This window comes from Sebastes fasciatus, chromosome 1, assembly GCF_043250625.1.
Source record: "Sebastes fasciatus isolate fSebFas1 chromosome 1, fSebFas1.pri, whole genome shotgun sequence".
In the NCBI taxonomy this organism is placed as follows: domain Eukaryota; kingdom Metazoa; phylum Chordata; class Actinopteri; order Perciformes; family Sebastidae; genus Sebastes; species Sebastes fasciatus.
Genome location: NC_133795.1, coordinates 42497086 through 42515774, shown reverse-complemented (window position 1 = coordinate 42515774; position 18689 = coordinate 42497086). Strand labels below are relative to the sequence as shown.

At 41.2% G+C, this 18689-nt stretch overlaps 1 protein-coding gene across 1 annotated transcript in view; it reads right to left on the bottom strand.

Annotated features, from left to right (window-relative positions):
- Nucleotides 1–1523: 1523 nt before the first annotated feature.
- Nucleotides 1524–18689, bottom strand: part of LOC141775846 (sodium- and chloride-dependent taurine transporter-like) — a 51126-nt gene continuing 33960 nt past the window's right edge. Inside the window, exons 12-15 of the mRNA XM_074649592.1 lie at nucleotides 11920–12022; nucleotides 10939–11039; nucleotides 10279–10449; nucleotides 1524–7209 (exon numbers count right to left, since the gene is read on the bottom strand). Coding sequence (XP_074505693.1) covers nucleotides 7051–7209; nucleotides 10279–10449; nucleotides 10939–11039; nucleotides 11920–12022 — 534 coding nt within the window. The 3' untranslated portion in view covers nucleotides 1524–7050. The remainder of the gene's footprint in view (nucleotides 7210–10278; nucleotides 10450–10938; nucleotides 11040–11919; nucleotides 12023–18689) is intronic.

Here is an 18689-nt window from a genome sequence, read left to right as displayed (position 1 = left end):
TTGTTAGTGGCTTTGTTATTGTGGAGATTCACAGTTTAAAGTCTTATTAGGTTATTCTGCTTCCTATAGACCACACCTACCAATGATGTGTCTTCTTGTACCCTTTACATTAGTATTCCTGCAGTGAATGAGAGAAAGAGATACCTGCCTCCCATGTTCTGACAGACACCCCACAGAGACAGTCACTTTAGTGTTTCCTAAGCCAGCTACCTACCTATTCCAAAACACTCAAAAGGAAAAGTACCCAGGTCTTCTATTGGGCCCATGGAGCAGGTGCAGTAGCGTCCCCTCGGTCACATGGCTCGGTCACGAAGCAGGTTAGGTCAGGTTAGGTGTTTAGCACAAGTTTCAATCTAACCTGGTAAGAAGTGAACCTCCTCGTAGGACTGAAAACCCTGAAGGGTTAAACCTGAAGTTATCTCGCTAACCCCAAATCCTGTTTCCTAGCACAGGGCCCAGAGACATGTGTAGCACATTGTTTTGTTTGTGTTTTTATAAAAGGCTTTTCTGTTGCTAACGTATCAGTGAAAGCCCCCAACTCACATCCAGCCATCACTTACATGTCCGTCTAAAAGTCAGCACAACCTTCTGGCTGTGTAGACCTTGTTGTAGTGTTGTATGTGGTGGTGTATTGCAATGAAATCTACTATCTTATTTACCCACATGTATATACATGTGGGTAAATAAGATAGTAGATGGACATACTACATACTTACTTAGATAGTAGACAGGGGAAGCAGAACCTGGTACAGAAGTGATTTGGGGGATTTGCAGGTTAAGTGATTTCCAGATGAAATCTGCAGTCCTCATGCTATTCTTATTCTACTATTAACGTGTGTGCACACAAAATAAACAAAATATATATTTTCAGACTTTGAGAGCTCCACTTGGTTATTAGTGTAAACCATGTATATGTAACTGCTGTCTCAACAGCATTCAAATAATGTGTGTCAACATGTAGTTTGTCTTTCTGAAAACAAAGTGAAACAATAGTTCTATGCAACATCTAAAACATGAACTTTAGTCTGGTTTTAGAGCTGCTTCTCACCTACTCAGTGCTCACTGGGAACAACACAGTTAGTTAGTGTTGTCCCTGAATCAGCTAGCAGTTCTACCTTCTATGCTTTGCATTATGATAAACCAAATAAACACAAATAGAATCAGGTGCCAGATGACATATATCTCAACTAGATACAGGTTACAGTAGTCCTGTTATAGAAATAACCCAGTTGTCTACTTTCTCATATTTAAGGAAAAGTGTGCAGCAGGGAATGTGTTGGAATGCCCCCCACCCCACCCCCCGTGTTGGCTTGAATACCTTCAATCTTGTATTACAAGCTTTGTAGGATTAGAGTTTATTATGCTGTCGAGGGGATTTAGGAACATGAGTCCCACGAGTTGGGAAATTGAACTTGAATCGAATGATCTTTGTGTGTGTGTGTGTGCAAAGTGTCTATGTACTTCATATGTTTACACCACTTGAAAATGAACATCATACAGGACACATAAAACTCAAGAGCTCATTTTCTGAAGACACATTTTTTATTAAGAAATAAAAAAAGTTTTACACATTTGTAAAACCTGTTGAAACATTTTTTTTTTTTTTTACTTAGCTTACAGGTTGGCCATAGAAATAAAAAATAAAATCTTTCAAATTCTGTTAAAAATGTTTTTTTCTTCTCCAAGAATTAAAAAACATTTTCTCATGTACATTCTGAAAAAGGAAGGGCTGGCATACAGTCTAATTCAGGAGAGACAGAGGCGTTGTCATTGGAGACCATGATCACAATGAGTCTGGTGACAGAGGACATGGGGAGGATGAGTGGGACTCAATTTCCCAGAGGACTTAGCCCTGAGATCGTCGTTAAGTGAGTGAAAAGGAGGAAAGATGATTTTACAGCCTTTCCTGTCATTGTTAGCATCTCGTCTTCACGAGTCAAATCTGGAATCAAAGCTAGAAATGTAATTAGGTTCTGTTCTCTGAGGAAGGACCACATCTTTTTCAAACTTCAAAGAACCAAACCAAAGAACGAAGAGGTTCTTTGCACCAATGAAATAAAGCCCACAGAGTCACAGAGATGATCATTGATGATCATGTTCAATGATAAAACAGATTCTGTGTCACCTCTACACAGCCCCAACATCATGTACGTGGTCTAATGCTGCATCTATATCACAGAAAAAGACAATCCGATTGAGAATCCTGCAGATATGGTGGTGTTTTTATACCAGTAATGAACATGATGTAGGCAACATGGGATTTCAAATCAGGTTCTCTGTAGTTTGGTTCTTTAATAAAGCACTAAGGTTGCAGGGTTTGGTGAAGACGAGTTGGATTTAGATAGAAATGTCGGAATAAGCAGAATGTAGAAATTGCATACAGGTTTTAAAAGAAAAGCCCACATTTGATATGGTGTAATCTGTTTTTTATTGGATTTACTGCGTTTGTTGTTGAGGGGCAAGCTTCCCAAAAGCAGCAGGAATGACTTCAAGGTATTTGTTCCATCACAAGCAGATTAGACCTACAAGTCCTATAGGGTACTGGTTTGATTTAGAAAATATCACTGTTGTGTTGTAGATTAGAGACGGTGACCTTTGGTGGTGGCGTGCTTTTGGAAAGCTGCCTGATTTTTAGCAGCACAGCAGTACTGAGATAAACATAGGCAGGTAGAATGATGGTGGGCTTAGTGGCAGTGTTACTGTGTTTCATACCCCTCACAAACTCACTACTTAGCAGTCGGTCACAAAAATAAAACACATTTCACTAAGAAATTCAGTTTTAGTATCATTCTCAGTGCATTTCAAACCACAAGATCTTTGATGGAATAGTGGTTTCGTTTCGTTTGGTTCCACACTGCAAAACATTTTGTGGGGGGGGGGTTAATAGAACTGGACCCTGAATATTCACAGGATATCTTCTTACATCAAAGGTTAATACCCCCTCTTGGAAAAACAGCGAGAAAAAAAAAGTATTCTACAAAGTATTGCACGTAACAAATCTTTTTTTTTGATTGATAGTTGTACATGTTACTCCAATGACAGAGGATCAAATACACTAGATTTGGAATACAAAAGGCAAATGTGAGAGACACACAGTCAAAAATAAAATAAAACAAGAAACGGCTTCATAAAACAAGATCAATAAAACTAAAAAGAAACATTTTTTTTCACCCTAAAAAATAGATCTTCAGAAACTTTTACATTCACCTACAGGTGACTTTCACATTTCAACATTCGGCGGTAAAAACTTGTGCATCGCTAATGCTTCGATTCTCTTGCAAATTCATATTCTCTGAGAAAAATGGGTTAGGTTAGGTTAACGGAAGGTCTACATAGGCTAACTGAAGGGGAGTGTAAGAAGGTAGAGGGACTGGTACAAACTGTAAATATACACAGAGAGGCAGAATAAACCAAAACATGACTGCATTAGTTATTATTTCTGCTTCATGTTTCCCCACCAAAAGAAAGATCTTAGCACTAGGGACAGATTTTATTCAGTTGTGAGAGTATGGAAGTTCAGCCATATTTACAGGCCTTAATCTGTTTCTGTGTCTCTTTGCAACAGATATTTAATGTTCAACATTGCTACTGACAGCTACTTCTCCAAGTCCCCACAATATTAAACATTTCTTTCCATTTCGTGCATCTCAGAAATGATCAATCTGTGTAACAACCCAGAAATGTGGACATTTCATAGATGCACCATGCAGACCAAATAGTAAGACAGAATAGTTAACTGTCCATAGGTGCTCTGTGCAATTTGTCTTTTTAAAATTCAACATGTTATTTCACGTTTCTGATGGTGTTGTTCTTATGGGAAGGTGCTGACAGATCTTTCTTTTTAGCATTATTTCCATGTTTTTGACCTTAGTGCAAAGATCCTTCAGGGGAATTGAGAACCAGATCTGTACAAAAGATTAAGAATAAAATGAAGCTTTGTATCTGTATTAAAATGGGAGGTCTGCAATGTGAGCTTAGCTGTACAAAGACGACTTCTATAGGAAAAGTTGTGTTACTGTATGAAAATAGATGTCTGCTGTGGATTTGGTTTCACAAATCCCTTTTAATGATATGAACGACTTCATTCTATTTGAAGAAACAAAATAAATTGACAAAAAAAAATCAAAAATCAAAAATCAAAAATCAAAGCTCAGATGAGAAACCAAATGAGGCCCTGCTCACACGATCACTTCTGATGTGATGTTGTTGGTCAGATTCCTGCGATGCATGTGTACTGTAGAACTGCATATTTGATACCAATGAATATCTTATTAACATTTTGATCTCTTTTAATATGTCTTCTTTTGGGAGAAGCACTTAAATCAAAAATCTTAAGGGTTTAAACAATATTCTGATTTTTTTTTTTTTTTTACTATGGAGGCCAACGAGGACCCTGAATAAAAAGATGGCAGTTTTTTTTTTTATGTTGGCCTCTTCATTTGATATGAAGTCCAAATACACAAATAACGTGCAATAACAACTTAATTTGACTCTCGCCTTCGATTGTGGATAACATAAGCAGTTAAGGTTTGTGATTTTCCATTCTGTGTGGCAAAGACCTGATCCAACAAAGACCTGATCCAACAAAGACCTGATCCAAAAAAGACCTGATCCAATGGCTTCTTAAGCTGGACAAAAACAACAGTTTGGATTGCTACCATTAAATGTGTAATTTTTGGGATGCTGGTTTAATGCAGCTCTAGTGAAGGTCCTGAGTGGATGGTCGCTGGTGACACAAACACATGGGAAACCTCTTGTTCCACAGACAAAGTGAATGGAACAGTGGTTAATGTCCTACTTCTCAGATAGTCCACTTTCAGTTGTTAATGGATCAGTGATCAATGTTCTGAAGTTCAGGCTCTAAAGCATTAACATATGTCAAGTACAGGATGGGGGTGTCACACACAACTTCCCAGTCTTTAATATATCTTATATAGTGCCCAATTTCCCAGCTTCCATTAACTAGAGTACAGTATATTGGATCAGAAGTTAAGTTTACTATTCTCTTCATATCTGTTTTTGGTTAGGCTTGCTTAGAATTCCAGGCAGCAATTTAAGGTCTTAACAAAGTCTGATTTTACACAACATTTCAAGTTTTTGAATTATTGGAATGTTGCAAATGGTGTTGTATTTACTGTTGCTATGCAGACACCCAATTACCACCAACTTGCAGGGAATTTAAGTTGCAATGGGTACAACTGTCAACTACCTTTTAACTGCCTGTTAGAACAGTTGAGCTTTTCAGCTCTCATTTGAAGTGAAGTGGAGTAACATGGTGACTGTGGGGAAAAGACTCTTTTATTTCACTGGCTCTGATTTGTCTGCAGCCAGCTGCCATATTTCACAGTGTCTGGAAAGGAGTTTGACACTCAGACGAGTCGACAATCTGGCGCTAGTCGATTTGTTGGGAGCGTCACCAGACCAATAGTTGCTTTGAGTCATTGAGTTGGTGACATGTTGTTTTACCATTGGCTACAGAGCCCTGTCGGACTGAATTTATCCAAATGAAATACTGTCCCCTGGTATTTACAGAAGAGGAAAAGCTATAAACCAGCAACACCTACCGACATACACATGGAGCCATCGTAGAACTCCCTTTTTTTTTTTTTTTTTTACTGTACATTGAACTACTCGCTGAATGTTTAACCCACATCCCCAGAAGAGAAAATATTTGGGAAAAATAAGCTGCATTTTTTGGTTTGTTTGTTTGATGCTAAAGACAGAATTATTGGCAGGACCAACGCTGGGGAAATGAATGATGAGGATTATTACTACCATGGCTGCCACTGTAAATGGATGATTTGTATAATAGCTTAGTATTTTCACCCAATGAAAGAAGTGTTCCTTCTTCTATGTAAAACTACAGCAATTATCATCAACAGTGAATAACAATAACATTATAGCCAGTCTTAATAAAAAAATCTAAACATTGACAGAGGAAAAACTAATAATAATGGAACTTCCTCTGTAGAAAATAAAATAAATCCAATCCAAAATTGTAAGCCAAGATTGCCTAGTGCAGTCACTAAAGTACTGTAAACTGGTCTAGGACAGAGAAAGATAGATAGAGAGATAGATATAGATAGACTGATTAGCTACTACTGTACAGTACGTCACAGACAACACACTCTCAAGGGTTCAACCTCCACACTTCAAATCCTTTCAGATACCTCTCTCTTTGTGCAGGAGCAGGTTTCCCCGAAGCAGCAATGCTACTTTTCTCTTTGACCCATAGTTATGGCTATGGACCATGGGGATATTTGTGCTAAGGTGCATTTAAAAACCAGGATCCTGGTTTGATAAGGGTCATCGGCAATCATGGCTGTGACAATTATACCTTTATTTATTTGTTTCTTTTTAGCTGCACCAGGCATTTATGTGTATTAGTAGCTCCAAGCTAAAAAAAATTAATCTACAGGGTGAAACATGTTATTTGTGGAATTGAGACAATTTCCCTGTGACAGCTACATTTTACAATTTAGGTTGCTAAGTAAGCTGAAATATCATCCAAATGTTTTCTTTTGTCAGAATTCCTGATTACTGAGTGGGGCATGCAACTTTATACCAGTCTATCTGTGTGACATGAGTAAAAAACTAAACAGGTTTTTTAATGAATTAAAGGCTGGTTTTCATGGAACCAATGGAACATCAATGTACCAGCATATAACCTATATATATATATATATATATATAAGCAGATGCTGTCGCTAATTGTCCACTCTGCCTTTAAACAAGACACTAGTGGGACATGTACTGTAGTCACATGGATATTACAAATAGGATATAAGGACCAGTACCAGTAATTGTGAGTAATTCAGAAATAGATTTGAAATGTGATTGCTACCCTTTTAAGAAAACCCACCAAAAGTGAACTACTTCCAAAGTATTCCTACAAGATTTGAAACGGGAACATTTTTTTTTCCTTAAAACCCTTCTAGGTCCACCAGACAGACAGATAGACAGAAAACTAGCTAGCTTTAGAAGCATTTTAGAGGACAGGACAGGAGAGAAGAGGAGAGCGAACTCATGGAGAGCCTCCGCCTCATTCCTTTACATCATGGTTTCTACGATGGTGTGGGTGGGGGCCTTCATCAACTGGCCCTTGTTCCCATTGGGGTCCAGAGGGTAGGAGAGCTCCTTGAGGCCACGGTGGTCTGCGGGACGGGAGCTGGCCCCTCCGCGAACTGGGGCTGCCACCGCCTTAATCCTCTGCAGGAAAGGAAGGGGGGATGGATTGGTAAGTATGAGTGAAGGGCAGGTTAAAGGAGAGGTTTAAATAACAGAGAGAAGGAGGGAGGAGAGGGAAGAAGCAAAGGAAAGAGGTAGCAAACCACAAAAGGAATGATGGATAGAAGGGAAGTGAAAGAGAGGAATGGAGTGAGCAATGATGGAGAGGGGAGAGAACAAAAGAGAGGAGAAGGGATAGAAAAAAATGCAAAAAAAAGATAAAAGAGGATAAGAACAAGATCTAAGCTTCACATTTTGACAAAAAAATAAAAGCATATAAGCAAAACCTACAAAATGTGCATCTGAAAAGGTAATTCAAATAATCCTTTTGATTTGTCCTTCGCAGGAATGAGCATCTCTCATCTTAACCAGCCTTAAAAACCACGATATGACGGCTACATAGCTACCAAATGGCGACTCAAATACGCGTAGAGACGTCATTATCCGTCTCTGTAGCCTGTTCAACCAATGAGATGATCCTAACTGTAGCCTGTTCAACCAATGAGATGATCCGTATCTGTAGCCTGTTCAACCAATGATAGGATCCGTATCTGTAGCCTGTTCAACCAATGAGATGATCCGTATCTGTAGCCTGTTCAACCACTGATAGGATCCGTATCTGTAGCCTGTTCAACCAATGAGATGATCCGTATCTGTAGCCTGTTCAACCAATGAGATGATCCGTATCTATAACCTGTTCAACCAATGAGATGATCCGTATCTGTAGCCTAATCAACCAATGAGATGATCCGTATCTATAGCCTGTTCAACCAACGAAATCATCTGTCTCTGGATCTGTCTCTGGATGTGGATAGAAGACCAGAAGTGGGTGTGGTTTGAACTGGAAGTCACGTTCATTCCGGCAAATGTTCTATTTTTTAACCTAATATTCATTGACAATGCAATTGTTGTACCTTCAAAGCAGCAAATTGATTAAATACTGCCATATAATTCATTATGAAAGATATTTACATATCTGCATACTGTACTTTTCTTCTTTCTCTCTCTTTATTTTTATTTTGAACAAAACTAACAGTCCGGACACACCAGGAACCTTAGGAGCGCGTGGCGGCTGCGTGGCGGCTGCGTGGCGGCTGCGTGGCGGGCGGCTGCGTGGCGTGTTGGCTGCGTGATTCGCGCGTCGGGCGTTCACACCAGCTGCACTTCAGATGCGTTTCTGCTGCTGCAGCTGCTGCTGTCAGCCCTTTCTTTCTACCTAGAGTTTGCCTTCTAATGACCATTTCATTTCATTATAAATATAATTTATATTTATTTTAGACCGAGAAAGGTAAAGAAACGTGTGGTAATTTGTAAATAATAGTAATAATCCACTATTAAAACTCTGTACTATATTCATTCATGGAGCTCTCCAAGTCACTGCATGTTCTAGAACACTGTCCGGCACATATTTCAGAATAAAAGCCTTGTGTTAACAAATGAAGGAATTCTGTCCACAGAAAAAAACGCTTGAGGGCTTTAATTTCAAAATGAAAGCAGGAAATGTTGATATAAACCCCATACTTTATCAATTCATGGAGCTCTCTAAGTCACTGCATGTTCCACAGCACTGACTGCTCATATTTCAGAATAACAGCCTTGTGTTAACAAATGAAGGAATTCTGTCCATAGAAAAAACGCTTGAGGGCTTTTATTTTGAAATGAAAGCAGGAAGTGTTGATTTCAAAATAAGTCTTTACTTTTTTTCATCTCTGTGACATATTCTACAGATAAACATCGAAACTGTAGTAATCTTGCTGGTATGATGTTAATATACAGTCAATAGATCACTTTCACTGTCTGTTGATGCTGTGAGACGTGCGCGGCATGCGTCAAAAATAGGCGAGACCTCTATTCTCTAGAAGAGACGCACCTGAGACAAGCGTCTCACGCAAGGAGTTATCTCTAGACGCTTTTCATATAGAGCAGGTATAGACCGCACCCAACAAGAGATCCTCCATGAGCATTGTATTGTTCTGGTAATGGATTGTGGCAACCAGCACTCCCCTTTAACTGGGGGACATCGAAACAATCACAAACTGAATTTTCCATGAAACCTATGGCTCATACAGCATGTTACATCTTAAATGGATGAATATTAACTGAAATCAGGGCTGTCCTTCACCAAAGAAATTCTTAGTCAACTCTCATACAATTTTGTCGAATATCGATTAATTGATTTAATCGACAGCTCTGTAAAACTGAGTTTCTCGACAAAGAATCACACAAAAGCGCCACTTTAAATCTTGTGATTACCAGAGATGTGCTCAATAGTTTCTTGTAAATAGTCATTCAGCGTGAAAAAAGGTTGAAAAAATGGCAAATTGACTAAAGAAATCTCAGTAGATTAGTCGACTAATCGATCGTTTTGGTCTTAGTCGACTAAGAGGTGGCAGCCTTAACTGAAATACAAATTAAAACCTCATTTTTATTTCAGTATTTCGACTGGGTTTTTAAATGGAGGAAATACACCTAAAAGCCACAATTGTCAGCTTAATTTTGATGTGTAGTTTGTGGGGGTTTGAAAGATATCCAGCTGCCACACCAGGCTATAGTCTTGCCTCCTCCTTCTCGATGCCAGAGTTTCCCTGAATGATAGAACGGTCCACAATCGGTGCTGTGCCGTTATTCCCAAACCCCAATAGTCAGAAAAATGTCCAATTGGACCGAAAGCCCATATCTGACAGCCACTTATCCCAAAAAACAAACGGCCATTGCTCCGAACATACACACTCTCCCTGCAACAAACAAAAGCAAATGGCTAATTATTATGCAGAATGATGTCATCACACCTTGCTGCAGACTGGTGTGAGCAACTACATAATATAGCCATCTCTTTTCAATAACGTGGAGCAAATGAAATGACTAGCAAAGTGCTATGCTGCAAAAAGAACAGGCATTTTTTTTGTCTCGTGGCAGTCGACATCAATCATGCCGTTTTTCCCGAATAATAACAAGCAACTTTGGGAAGAAGAAATATCTATTTCCATCACATGACTTGTGCTTTCCCGGATAACAGATTCAGATTTGGGTACATCCCTGTACTCCACCCACCTCAATGAGCGGCCCATCAGATCGGATGATCTTGATGACAACTACCATGGGGATGCAGATCATGGAGGTCAAGGCCAGAGTCCAACCTATTCCGACAGCCCAGTCAGGATACTCGTAGACCTTGTTGTACGTCAGTGGCTTGTATTTGACCAAGGAGAAGATGAAGCAGCTCTGGAGAGGAAGAGGAACAACTTTTAGAATACAAATGTAACCCTATAAAGGGATAGCTTCAAATTTTAAACATTTTTGTATCTGGTCATTTGGATTCCTTCAAAAACCTAAATTCAATGCACCAAATTCACTTTACAACAGGTAACATGGTGCCAATGACTCACGGGTTGTCAATGTGGTATATACTTTACTCAATTATGTTTGGAGGATTTGAAATGAAATAATTAAGTACATTTTTTGGTAAATCATCTATGGAAGGTTCAAGGCAAATACTGTATATTGAATTTCATGTAAACTGACCAAATCAAAATGGCGACATTTCTCTTTAAGAAACATGTGCACATCATGGTGACACTAGTACACGTTTCAGGAAGTGGAAGAATGTTTGTACTAAAAATAGAAAGAAGAAGTCAAACTCTTGTCTTAGGTCATCATCTGCAGACTGATGATTATGGTTTACTGTTTATTACAATAAAAGCAGCGTCTTACCATGCACAGTACAGGAGTGATAATAGTCCAGCTCCATTTCATCCAAGCATTTGGTCTGTAGCCAAGCATGTCCTCAAGTGCATCGTAGAAATTATCAACGCCTGTAAAGACGGTAAAAAACATTCAGATGATTTTTTGCAAGTAGACTCTTGCTCAGTCCCAGAGTGCACCAGGGCTACTTGTTTCAAAACAATTAAAAGGCAAGACAAGGTAATTTGTGTATCACATTTCAAACACAGAGAAGTAATTCAAAATGCTTCACACTGGGCTAGTAAAGGACATAATGAAGAGGAAAATACAATTTAAAAAATGCAAAATTAAAGTTCAATGCAGAGAATCCCATCAACCAAAGGTACAGAGAGTAGCATTAAGTCTTGTGCATGGATGATCTTCAGCTACAACCTACTGTAAGGTAGGATTGGTAACCATTTTACATTTTTGTTACATTTGTATATCAATTTTCATTACATCCCAACAGCATCAATAAATCAAATGCTCCAACAACAAATACAAAAAAACTATCTGGTGTCTGTGGCTGTCGCAGGACAGTAATAAACCCGTCCAATCATTTCATTACTGAATGGAATGATGGGACATGTCTACCTGCCTGTCTACCTGCCTGCGCAGTCTGCCCGTGCACTCATTGTGCATCCTGTGTTCTATGAAAACTACTATAATGTAAAAATGTATCTGATTTCAGGTGTGCAAAAAAGCCTCTAGTATTTGCAGTTGCATCCCCAGCAATTGACACGTTATCTGATAAGATAGATTTGCTGTTTCTAAATGGACTTTGCTGTGATAGAGCTATCTATCCAAAGAGAGTGCAAAGACATCCGGACAGCTCATTCAGTGCACGGAGACATTACAAGGCCATACATTAGAAGCATTCATTTCCTGTGCACTAAAGTTGGTTAGTAAGTTGTTAAGTATACATCCTTTTGGCTCACAATATTCTGTTATATTTGGAAGAATGGTACTTACCATAAACCCAGGCAACAGCTATACATTCAAAGAATGCCACCCACAGAAGGCACACACCGCTAGCTGCATAGTAATCAAACAGCTGGAAAACATACATGCCACCCTGCAATGAAATAGACAGACAGGAAAATGTCACTTTAAATAGAAAAACCTGTGACGGGTCTTTATTCTTGTGTCTTTTAGTGCATACCCTTTTAGTTTAGTCTTCCTCAATACACTCAGCTTCTGCAACACTCACTTAAAGGGACTGTTTGTATGAATCAGAAATTGGTTGTAACAGCGACACCTGTTGCCGTTAAGTCAAAGAAAGTCAGCGTCCTGTTGCTCGCGCTTGTGCTCGCTCTAAATAGACACGAACGAGCATCACTCAACACAGTGAGGCAACACACGTCAGCTAAAAGCACAATATCACTCTATAGTTCAGCTGCTTGGCAGTAATGTTAGCTGACCAGACAAAGGTCTCTCCAGGAATCAATGCTGATCCTAGTGCTGGCTTTTCCTGCTTCAGCCTCCCGACCGCGGCCAACACTGTAGTTTGTGTTGGAGTCTGAGTCTGAACAGCGTAGCCACACGCGAGCGCGCATGGGACACCGACCCGCAATGATTTATACGTGTAAGAAGTTACAAACAGTCCCTTTAAGTGCAAGAGCTTGTAAATGAAACATGTAATTCTTAAGAGATCATATAATGATCATTAACAAACATAGTGAGGAGACAGAGATATGTTGAGACTAACCAAATGTGAACAGCTGACATGTCCACATATGAGAGACTGCTACTTTGTCTGAGTGTGTAGTCACGTGTGTGTCCAGTGTGAAAAGTGTTTTAACAATCATGGGAATCCTAAACTTGAACCAGGCCACCACAGCCATAAAAAGATGTTGTCATGGGAACGACTGAGGGAGAGAGCGAGCGAGGGAGGGAGGTGGGGCGGAAAATAGAATGACAGTGAGAAGGTTGAACGTTGTGTGAGACCAGGTTTGAGAGGAGGGAGAGGATGAGGATGGATGAAGAAAAGAGTGACGATAGATGGTGAAAGTATGATCATCTTGGAGACAGAAGGAGAGGGGGGGGGGGTGTTAAGTGGAGGAATTGGAGAAATTGGATGAGCAGAAACACTTTAACACTATAAATAGCAAAATCAATATTTATTTTAAAAGTCTTAATTGCTTTTTTGCACCATAACTGATGAAACCTACATATATTTCATCTAAGGGTTTCCTGTTTTAAAGTATGTTTTTCACTAGAACAAAAGCCTGTAGCTCCGGGGGAATTATGTATTTTACAAAGGGACTCATCATGCTAACTGCATTGTGTAAGACAGCACTTCCAGTCAGCTAGTTATCTGGTATTCATGCCTATTGGTCAAAGGTTTTAACATCAAAACAACCTTTATTTGAGAGACATGTTTGTGCAATGAAGGTGCAAGGAATCTGGTAAAACGTGTTGCTCTGTCTCCATCAGGCTATTGTTTTCTTTTGGTTTGGTTTGTCTCCCCCTGCTGAGGTTTTTTGCAGCATCAGTGTATGTATTTAATCATGTGACCTTTGTACCAAATGACTCAGTCAGGAAGTCAATTGAGAACAGGACAGCCTCATGTTTCTTTTGTCTTGACTTGCCTTTTTCAGTCCACTGCAATCTTCAACGTTCCATGTCTTTGGCAGCGTTCTCGGTATGTGACATGTTTACCGATATCCTTTTCCTGCCTCTCTATTGATTATTATTACGTAGTTTGATGTTCAACGTGATTATTTATTACATTGTGTTAAATTACTGCTAATAAGCTTTTACGTTAGCTACAGCAACACAGTGCTATAACCATGTGTAGTTATATTTACGGAGGAAACATCTTGAACAAAGTGTTCAGATGTGCAAGATCTTCCAGTCCCTTCACGTTGGTACTAAATGTGATTACTACATTATGAAAATGCCCAGTGATTGGCAGTTTGGTTATAGCAAGTTCACTCTACTCGGCTTTAGCCCTGATTTTCCACTTCCCAACGAGCGACTAGAAAGGAGCCTGTAAATTTTGAAATTTGATCTGAGATCTACAAAAACTCTCGTGAGACTCGCTGCCAGACGACCTATCCTAGCCTCAACCATTCGAGGCATACGACATGACACATCTGCCCCAAACTTCACAAGCTGGATAAGAGTCCCGGCCTGAAGACATATACGTTCCATTATTGAGTTATGGTGATAGTGCCACCTACTGGCAACAAGAGATGGTTGTATATTGCCACCTCCCCTCATAGAATTGCCTTTTAAGGATGCCCCACTGGTTCTCAACAGGATATTTACAGTGCCACGCGCTCCACGCAGAAAACACCCTCTAACTGTTGCATGCAGTGTCCGACTTTCATGGAAATGCACGGCAGCGGGTACTCCTGATGTGTGCAAAGGGGCGAGGGCCCGTTCAACGCTGTTTGCAGCTTTAATTCCTTTTATTTCTTTAGACAATTATAATTGTATGGTGTTTGTTACTCATCTCATTATTAAAGTAACTTTAGTAATTATTTCATTTCTCAGTTTCACCCTTTCTCCGTCATTAAACTGACATACGACGAATCCAGTCTCCAGTGCTTGATGGTGGAAGTTGTTTAGCTGCTCGTCAGATTGCACAGGGTTTCGTGCATGCAGGACAAGACAGTGAAACAAGAGCTTTGTAGCGGGCTGGACTACAAGGTTGAGCTGGTTTGAGTTACTGCTGCTACGTCACAGAGAGAGAACACTATGATAAAGGCAGCACTAACACAGGTAATCTCATCCTGCACAATAAAGTGGAAGACAAACAGGCAACCGCATTTGAAACCAGGTCCGTCAGCGCATGCTCTGGTAAAAGCTCAAGCAGTTCATCTACGACCGGTCGAGGCAGATGGCCGCCCACCCAGAGCCCGGTTCTGCTCGAGGTTTCTAGCCGCTAAACGGGGAGTTTTTCCTGGCCACAGCGCATTAACATAACAATGCAATGCTCATGGGAGATCTCTTGTTGGGTTTCTAAACTATAGAGTACGGTCTAGACCTGATCTATATAAAAAGCGTCTTGAGATAACTTCTGTTATGATTTTACTCTATATAAAAATAAATTTTATTGAATTGAATGCAGCAGCCGTTGCATGTGCTAAAAAAGAAATGCAAATGAAAATAGAAAGGGCACATATAGATGCATCACTAGATGTATTGAACATGGAGAAAGAAGAAATAGCTGCCACTGCTGAGGCAGAGGTGCTTGAGGCAAGCGCAGACACAGATGGGGAAAAACATAGCTACAGAGTAGACCTCCTACTCAAACCCAAAGACCCCGAAGAGCGTACTTCTGAATATGTACTTCAGCATCCCACGTCTCACAATAGCCTTCAGTCAATGCCAGAAATGAAACCCATTCCTGGTACGAGTTTGGATATGGAACCTATGCCACAGCAGATAGCATTGTTCCAGCTCCTAACCATAGCCAAGAGAATGACAATAACACCTTCCTTCTGGATAATGTCCCTACAAAACAGTCAGTAAAGGTGGAGTAGTAGAACAGATCAGACCTATACTGCTGAGGAGAGACAGGATGATGGTTGGATCAGGACAGGAGGACTCAATGACCGCAACCATCCACAAGCTCCACACAACAGCACTCCATTAGCAGGCAATCCACATGAGAGGTAAAGCATGACAAACATTTATGAGGTTCTTTGCTCGCTGCGAACTTGTCAGCACAGGACTCATACAGTTTGACGATCGCCCGGAAAGCTTCAGAGCCTGGCGTGCTTCGTTCCTTAACGCATTCAAAGGCCTAGACATATCAACAGGCGAGGAGACAGACCTCTTTGTCAAATGGCTAGGAAATGAGTCTGCTGGACATGTGAGGCGCATCTGGGCAGTTATTGTAAACCAACCTGAAAGAGGGCAAACAATGGTGTGGGAAAGACTGGAGCACTGTTATGTATCACCAGAGGCCATAGAGAGCTCACTCTTCAAGAGACTCGACTGGTTCCCCAAGATATCTAATAAGGATTTTCAGAAGTTGAGAGAGCTGGGTGATCTGTTGAAGGACGTCCTTTCTGCCAAGGCTGAAGGACAATTGACAGAAGGGCAAATGATTACCAAATCGAATCCCTGGATGGCCAGGTGTGCCTACCTCTTCATACGCTGATCGAATGTGATCAGATCCCCAACAATCGATCAGATATCCCCACTCCAGATGCAGCGCTCCACCATGCTCACCTGAAATCTGTAGCTCTTCAGATTCCTGAAATTGACCACCAAGCTCTAATTCTGCTAGTCCATGGCGGGGACATCATAAGAGTGCACAAGGTGCGGGAACAGATCAATGCTCCTCCTGACGCCCCGTATGGTTAAAGGCTCGATCTAGGATGGGTCATTGTGGGAGACGTCTGTTTGGGAAATGTTCACAATGCATCCATTGTGAAACCTCTCTTCCCAAGCACACTAGAGAATGGTCGTCCATCTCTGTTTCAACCTTGTCCTAATCACCTCCTCATCAAAGAAAGATACAGCGACTCTCTGTCAACTGACCTCATCAAGAGCTACCTCAGAGATAATACCGCCTGCGACAAAGAGGAAAACCACATTGGGTGTACAGTTTTCCAAAGGACAACAAGATGGCTCCGTCGATCGAAGATGAGGCCTTTCTAAAGATAATGGGACAAGGGCTCCAAAAGGATGATGCCAATAATTGGGTAGCCCCCCTCCCCTTCAGGACACAGAGGCGCGCCTTCCCGAAAATCAAGCACAGGCGCTAAAATGTCTCTCTGCACTCAGATGCAACTTGGAGTTGCAACCAGATATGAGAGACAAGTTCTTTCATTCATGGGAAAAATACTTGAAAATGACCATGCAGAGATTGCTCCTCCTCTGAGGGAAGAAGAGGAACATTGGTATCTTCCGTCCTTTGGTGTGTACCATCTGAGAAAACCAAGTCATATCTGTGTGGTATCCAACTCAAGCGTGCAATACAAAGGGGTTTCGCTGAATAATGTCCTTTTAACATGTCTGGATCTTAACAACACCCTACAACGTCCTGATTAGCTTCAGAAAAGAGTCCATCAGGGTGACAGTGGACATACAGCAAATGTTTCACTCTTTCCTGGTCAGAGAGGTGAAATCTTGAGATTCCTTTTGTTTAGGGATAACAACCTCAACAAGATCATCATTGAGTATCCCATGAAAGTGCATGTCTTTGGCAACAGCCCCTCTCCAGCTGTTGTCGTCTATGGCCTTGAATGTTCAGCGCAAGATGGTGAGGCTGACTTCGGGTTGGATGTCAAGCAGTTCATAGATCGGGATTTCTATGTGGATGACAGCCTGAAGTCACTGCCCTCCGAAGAAGCTGCCATCAGCTTGCTGAAAAGAACACAGGATATGCTCGCCTGCTCGAACCTCAGGTTGTATAAGATTGCGTCAAACAGCAGTGAGGTAATGAAAGCCTTCCCCTCACAAGACTACGCAAACAACCTGAAGGATCTGGAGCTCGGCACAGACATGTTGCCAATGCAGCGTCGCCTTGGACTAAATTGGGACCTGCAGCCGGACACGTTCACATTCCAGGTCGTAGACGAAGATAAGCCGTTCACTCGTTGGGGTGTCCTATCTACAGTTAACAGCTTATACAACCTAAACCTAAAGATCTCATTATTCGCACAGTGCAGCAGGAAACCTATGCCACAGAGCTTAAATGCCTAAGGAACCAGGAGTCCCTAAAGACAGCACTCTCAAGAAACTGGATCCATTCATCGATGAAAACGGCCTAATGAGAATTGAAGGCCGCATCACAGAGGCAAAATTGGAGCGTGATGAAAGGAACCCTCTAACAATTCCCGTTAGCCATCACATCGCAAGGTTACTTGTGTTGAACAAAGCCGACATCAAGGGCACCTCCTTACAGAGGGTGCTATTCGCACTGCTGGCCTGTGGATAGTTGGAGTGAGAAGGCATGTGAGCAGCATCATCTATAAATGTGTCACCTGCCGCAAGCTACGTGACATATTTCAAGCCCAGAAGATGGCCAACTTACCTGCAGATAGGCTAAGCATTGAGTTTCCCTTCACTAATGTTGGTCTGGACGCGTTTGGGCCCTGTACTGTTCTTGCAAGGTACACAAGAAGTGGCCACTCCAACAACAAATATTATGCAGTGATCTTTACCTCTCTAAGTATCAGAGCAGGGCACTTTGAGGTTATTGAGTCCTTGGATACATCAAGCTTTGTGAATGCCCTTAGACAGTTCATTTCATTTCAGACCATTCGTGGTCCAGTGAAGCATATCCGCTCAAATAGAGGCACCAATTTCATTGGGCCCTGCAAGGAGCTCAAGGTTCCTTCAAACATAGATAGTGTCTTTATGGAGAGGTACCTATCTGAACAGGACTGTACGTGGATATTTAACCCACTCCACTCCTCTCACATGGGCGGCGCATGAGAGAGGATTATAGGCATAGCCCGGAGAATCATGGATTCCATGTTCCAGCTGGAAGGATCCTCAAGGCTCGCTCATGAGGCTCTCACAACTCTTCTGGCAGAGGTAGCGGCCATCATGAAAGCAAGACCCTTGGCTCCAATATCTATTGATCCTGCGGATCCAATGATGCTTACCCCTGCTACCCTTCTCATGCAGAAGATAGGTACATTCCCTGCTCCTCCTTATGAATTTGACATCAAAGATCTTTACAAGCAGCACTGGCGTCAGGTTCAATTCCTTGCGGATGCTTTCTGGAGCAAATGGAGGAAGCAGTACCTTTCAACATTGCAGATCCGGAGCAA